General features: G+C 56.5%; 1 protein-coding gene across 2 annotated transcripts; it reads right to left on the bottom strand.

Moving 5' to 3' along the window:
* Positions 1–1417: 1417 nt before the first annotated feature.
* TRIR (telomerase RNA component interacting RNase) lies at positions 1418–4859 on the bottom strand. 2 transcript variants are annotated; one of them, XM_034997083.1, is made up of 3 exons: positions 4426–4849; positions 2171–2248; positions 1418–1851 (listed from the first exon to the last, which is right to left on the bottom strand). In XM_034997083.1, exons 1-3 carry the CDS (start codon positions 4777–4779, stop codon positions 1744–1746), a joined length of 540 nt encoding a protein of 179 aa, XP_034852974.1. In that variant the 5' UTR covers positions 4780–4849; the 3' UTR covers positions 1418–1743. The 2 variants fall into 2 exon arrangements, with proteins under 2 accessions (XP_034852974.1, XP_034852975.1); XM_034997084.1 differs by lacking the exon at positions 1418–1851 and having other exon boundaries at positions 2172–2248; positions 4449–4859.
* Positions 4860–5721: the final 862 nt, after the last annotated feature.

Raw genomic sequence — 5721 nt, 5'->3', positions numbered from 1 at the left:
AGAACAAGTTTTGCCTGTTTTGGTGCTCAGTATTTGGAATGCCCACCCAATTCCCCACAGGCTGGATCTGGCAGTCTGAGGCCAGTTGGATACTATACTACCTCAGCCCTCCTCCCTCTTCCTACACAGGTCCCAGGCACCAGGTGACCACCATGATCCTCCCGATGGAGGGGGATGGGAGTCTGAATCTGGGACAGGCAGGGGTGCCGAGCTGCTTCCTGCATGGGAAGGCCTGGGAGGTGGGCCCATGCCTGGGGGACCCAGATCCTGCTCCAGGTCTAGCAGGTTTGAGAAGGGAGGTTTGGGAGGCAAGGGCCTCTTAAGACATTTGTGGGCTCAGTGGGGAACAGGCAGCCAGGCAGTTTCCAGAAGGCCCAGAAGTACAAGGAGCACTAAAGGGGCACTAGGGAAGTCAGGCTTCCTTTAGGACACCCTGTCCCAACATGTCAATAATCATGTTCTGCAAGGTGGTGTTTGTGCTATTTGTGCTCCTTCTGATCATATATACATAAGGGTGGGGTCAACCCAGCCTCACTAGAGGGGCTGCAAGTAGCTGGCAGGACAAAGCAGCCCCACAGGAATCCAGATCCCAGCCCTCCTCACCTGGACTGCCGACACTCCACCACCTCCCCTCCCCCAATCATGGCCCAGCCTCATCTCCAGGTTCCGCCCCAGGAGCCAGAGGGGGCCTGTTAAGGTAGTTAACACATAACCTATTGCTCCTTAACTCTTACTGCCCCTCCCCCCCCGCCAGGACCAAGGCTTCCTCTCACCAAGAATGAGGTCCCAAATCCTGACCCTAGCATACAAAGCTGTGTATTTAATCCACACACCGTCCCCACTCTTCAGGTCCAGTCATGTGGGCCACCTCGAAGCTCCCCACAAAGGCCCCATGTTCTCCCACCTGTTTTTACACTGGCTGTTCCCTCCACCTGCTTCCTCACCTCCCTAAGGACTCAGACCAGATGTCAAGGGAAATAGACACCTTCCCCCTGTACTTTTTCCCAATCACCTCCCAAAACGGCTTCCCCTTTTTGTCTGTTTCTTTCCAGAAGGGCAGGGAGTGTCCATGGTCTGTTCTGCTCACTGTTAGGGCCCCGAGGCCCAGGACAGCAGAGGCACACAGCAGGCTCTCATCAAGTGTCAGCTGAATGAACAAACTGACAGCTCCGGCCCAGCCTAATGGGGCTGTGATGGGACACTGAACATGAGCAGCAACACTGGGGCTCTGTCAGGGGCAGGGGGAAGTGGGTCCTGAGGAGAGTCCAGGCCAATAGGAGGGGATGCACCCCTGTCCTTCCCACAACCCCAAATAACTCCCTCACCATGCCAGACCCAGGACCAAGTGTAGGACCAGGCAATGGGGGGAGGGGAGTGCTCAGGGTGGAGAACAAAGAAGGCAAACCAAGCACACCGCTCCGGCACTAAGTCAAGTTCTTTACTTCCCAGAAGTGATGGCTAAGAGGGGGAGAGGGTGGGGGGAGGAAGACAGAAGGAGCCAGAGAGAGCAAGGAGGTGGGAGGAGAGGGGACAGTAAACCACTGTTCTATAAGTCTCAGGAGGCAAGTGCTCAAGGTAAAAAAGAGTCCTGGAGAATCGTCCGCGGCTGCGGGAAGCATCTCGATTTCCTTCTGTGGAGAAGTCGTGGGGGGGGGGGGGTAAAGGCTGCCGCCGCTGCCGCTGCATTAAATAGTTATGTACATCGCAGAGAGTCCCAGGCCGTAGGCAGGCGGGGGAAGGGGGTCATTTCACCAGGGGCCGAGTTTTATCATCATCACCACACTGATGGGCTTTGTACTTTTTCACCTCTGCCATGTACTTGGCCCATGCGTCACCTTTACTTGTTAATACCTGTTGGGGGGGGGGCACACAGGGGTTGCAAGGGGATACCAAGGAGGCCAGGAACTGGGGTCAGGACTGTCCTGAGACAGCTGACACCCCCCCCCACACACACACACACCCACCCCGTGTCACCCTTAAGGTCGTGGGTTTGAAGTAAAGATGTGCAGACTCAATTTATCTGGGGAAACTGTTGAAAGCCCTCCTCCCCCACCCAGCCCCCGCATCCAAGGCCCCGGGGGCTGGACAGAAGGGAAAGGGCTCAGCAGCCAGGCACTGAGGCTGGAAAGGAAAGGCACCGCGGGTGGGCCCTCTCACCCAGCCTGCTCACCTCATCCTCCGTCTTCTGCTTCTTGGCTACTATTCCCGTCTTGAGGGCTAGTTTGTTTCCGCCTCTGCGCTTGCCCACCTGGGTGAAGGGACAGAAGACTGCAACGGTTACAGGAGCCGGGCCCGGCCTTGGCGGCGCTGAGGCCCACTACACCTTCCTAGCCCGGCCCGGTGGCCCGTCCCGACGCCGCGCCCAGCTCCACCAGCCGGCCGACCTGCGCAGCAATCAGAGAGGAGCACACGCGACTCTTAGCGTCTGCCCTGGGCCCATGATGCCCTGGCAGTCGTGGGCCCCTGGGCTGCCCTCCCCAAAAGCAAGAAGAACCCCCACATCAGTGGGGACCGGCTCTCCTCACCCTCCCCTAGCAGGGACCACACAGGCAGCAACAGCTCCCTTTACTGAGCACTCACTGTATGCTAAGCTCTGTGCCAAGTACTTGGATGCATCATCCTTCACTTTCACGGCTGCTCCAAGAGGAAGGTTACAACCATCCCCATTTTACAGATGAGGGTACACCTTTGAGAAAGAAGAGGGCCTACCCTTGGTTGGCAGCAAGCCATGGAACTGGATTCAGGGTCAGATGGGCCCACGTCACAGAGCAGCATCCTCACCCGACAAAGGACGCTGTGTCCCCTGCACCTAACCTGGCCTCTTTAAGGTGCCCCTCGATGAAGAAATGAAAAAGGCAGTGACAACTACTGCTACTCCTGCTCACAAAGGGTCACTCGGCCTCCACCTCTGGTTCTTACACCAAGCCAGGAACCTAGAATCCTGACACTCTCCCTTCCTCCAAAAGAAGTCTCACTCTAGACCTCATCCTGGTCCTCCACCTTCTCCCACTGAGCACCTTCTGTGTCCACGGGCAGCAACAGGCTTTACAGACATCCTCCCATCTCTATCCCTCAGCCAGCATCAAGTAACCCGTGCTGCTGGGACTACCCCCACTCACTTTTAACAAATGAAGAAAATGAGGCTTGGAGAGGTTAAATCACTTGCCCGAAATCACACTGTTGGAGTTAAGACTTGACCTCCAGTCTGTTACTCTCAAGTCAACACTTTCCTCCACACCACAGGGACTTGATCTCTGAACAAATTAATACCTGGGCTGTGAATTAGCTACTTCTTTTTCTTTTTTCCTCTTTCTTTCTTTCTTTTTTGGTTATTAAAGAAACTTTTATGTCTTTTTTTTTTTTTTTTTTTAATAGGCTGTACACCCAACGTGGGTCTTGAACTCTAGACCCTGAGATCAAGAGTTGTGTGTTCTACCGACTGAGCCAGCCAGGGGCCTCCAGGGACTTGATCTCAATACCAGAAACAAAGCAAGCTCAGAGTTGACCATCAATATAGTTGCCATTTATTTAGCCTAGAGTTTCTTGACCTCACACTAGTGACATTTTGAGCTGGATCATTTTTGCGGGGTAGGGGGAGCTATCCTGTGCATTGTAGGACGTTGAGCAGCATCTCTAGTCTTTACTCAGAGATGTCAACAGCACCCCTCCCCCAATTCTGACAAACAAAAATTTCTCCAGACTGCCAAATTGAGGGGGCTTGCGGGGAGGGGGTGGGGAGATTGTTCATTCCCAACTAAAAACCACTGGTGGTTTAGCCCTTCGTTTAAGACAAACCCTGTACTAACCTCCGGGATGGCCTCACAGAACCCTCATCACATCACAAGATGCGATGGTAACCATTTTTGCAAATGGGAAAATTGAGGGTAGGCCAGCCCAGACACTCCAGGAAAACGATCTTGTCATGTTAAACACGGCACATCCAGCACCCAGCACAATGCTCAGCATAAGGTATGGTGCTCAATAAATGGACACCGGACAAACGAGACTCAGGGAAAACAGAACAAATTTCCTAAGGTCACACAGTTAAGCACTGAGTCTCCAAACCACACAGCTCAGATTCCAGATTTGAATTTGCCCCTCTTCCCCATAGTGGGAGATGGTCCCAGTATCCAAGTTTAAGTACCACTCAAACAGGAATCCCGGTATCCTGATTTCCCCATCCCCGGAGCGCTGTTTCGAATGCAATTGCCTGGCTACCGGTCCCCACGGGCGGTCTCCGGGGGTCCCCACCCCCGCCCCCAAACCTCTCGTCGAGAATCCAGGTTCCGGATCCTCAGCGGGCGACCGGACGGCCCCCTCATCGGGGCCGGAGGGTGGACCTGGATCCCGATTCCCTTTCTCGGGCCCCGATTCCCTCTGCCAAGGCAGGCCCCGGCGCCCGCCCCCACCCCCGCGGCTCCTTACGAAGCTGAGCGTGGGGCCCGGGCCGCCCTTCCTCTTCAGATCCCCAGGGCCCGCGGCGGCGGCGGCGGCGGCAGGCTGGTCGGGTCGCGGCGGGCCCGGGGGCGGCTCCTCCTGCCGCTGCCGCTGCTCCTCCTCCATCTTCCGCTTGAACAGCTCCAGGAAGCTGCCGTCGTTGGCGAACAAGTTCACACCGCCCGACACCGGGCTAGAACCCGCGCCCGACGCTTCCTCGTCCCCGCTCTCGGGCGACGTCCCGGGCCCCGACTCAGCCCATCGGCTCCCGACACTGCCGCCGCCCGCGGGGCCCGGCGCCTCCCGGCCCGGAGGCTCCGCCCGTCTCCCTCGGGCAGCCATTTTGTCGCCAGGTGCCGCGCAAAGGACTCCGGGAAGGCGGCTCCGGCCCGGCGCTTGGCGCCCGACTTGCCCCGTCCCGGGCAATGCATGCCGGGAAGAGCGGTCTGGCCCTCAAGCGTCCGCAGTAGGGGCGGAGTATAAGGGGCGGGGCGAATAAGGGGTAAGACCTGACGCCACGGGCCCGCCCAGCCAGCCACGCGGATTTTTATAATCCCTCTAGATTTGGGCGGTTTCCCCGGGACTGGAACCATTGTCTGGGACTGCGGCTGTAGCTGGCTCTCCGGAGTGAGGTTCCCACTTGAAACTGGGGGCATATTACCTTTCCGGGGCTAGGATCCCCTTCTGGCACCAGGGATAATCTCTGAGGGAAAGGACCCCGTCTGAGACTGTGTGTTCAACTGACACCTCGAAACCGAGGTCACCCCCGTCCAAAAAAAAAAAAAAGAAACCGAGGTCCCGAACTCGGTCCAGAGGGCAGATATCTAGCCTAAACACACACACACACACACACACACACACACACACACACACACCCTCCCGACTAGAAATGGGGATATCTCTGGTTTGGTTGGGTACTGTCTCTGGGATGGAGCTCTCATTTGGGAATGGGAATACAGCTGGCTCCGTGGAGTTGGGGTCCCCACTGAGAATAAGGGTGTTATGGGCTGGAGTACTCAAATGAAGTCGCGAGTATTTTTAGGCTATAGTCTATCTAAGGTTAAGAGTGTTCGCCAAAGGCCTGGCACTCATCTTGTATTCCTGCCCAGGACAGAGATTCAAACAGGGAATTCGCTAGAGTCTCCCCTCGAACAGGGAGCAAAGTGCAAGAAGGTTTCCGGGAATAGAGTCCCTTCTATGACGAGGAGCACAGTTGTAGGTGTGGTCCCTGCCCTGGCCTGCCCAGCATGGGGCTCAGGGCGCACTGGACGAAGATCGTAGGAC

This window comes from Mirounga leonina, unplaced genomic scaffold (genome assembly GCF_011800145.1).
Source record: "Mirounga leonina isolate KUSES-001 unplaced genomic scaffold, KU_Mleo_1.0 Mir_94, whole genome shotgun sequence".
Lineage (NCBI taxonomy): Eukaryota > Metazoa > Chordata > Mammalia > Carnivora > Phocidae > Mirounga > Mirounga leonina.
This window is presented reverse-complemented; position numbering and strand designations above follow the sequence as displayed.

What these genes read in the sequence shown, in the direction of transcription:
- TRIR (XM_034997083.1), bottom strand. Translation starts at nt 4,779, where the DNA reads ATGGCTGCCCGAGGGAGACGGGCGGAGCCTCCGGGCCGGGAGGCGCCG. An exon ending in CGGGCCCCACGCTCAGCTTC is followed by an intron (nt 2,249 to 4,425) that starts GTAAGGAGCCGC and finishes CCCTTCACCCAG; the next exon opens with GTGGGCAAGCGCAGAGGCGG. An exon ending in AGCAGAAGACGGAGGATGAG is followed by an intron (nt 1,852 to 2,170) that starts GTGAGCAGGCTG and finishes CCCCCCCAACAG; the next exon opens with GTATTAACAAGTAAAGGTGA.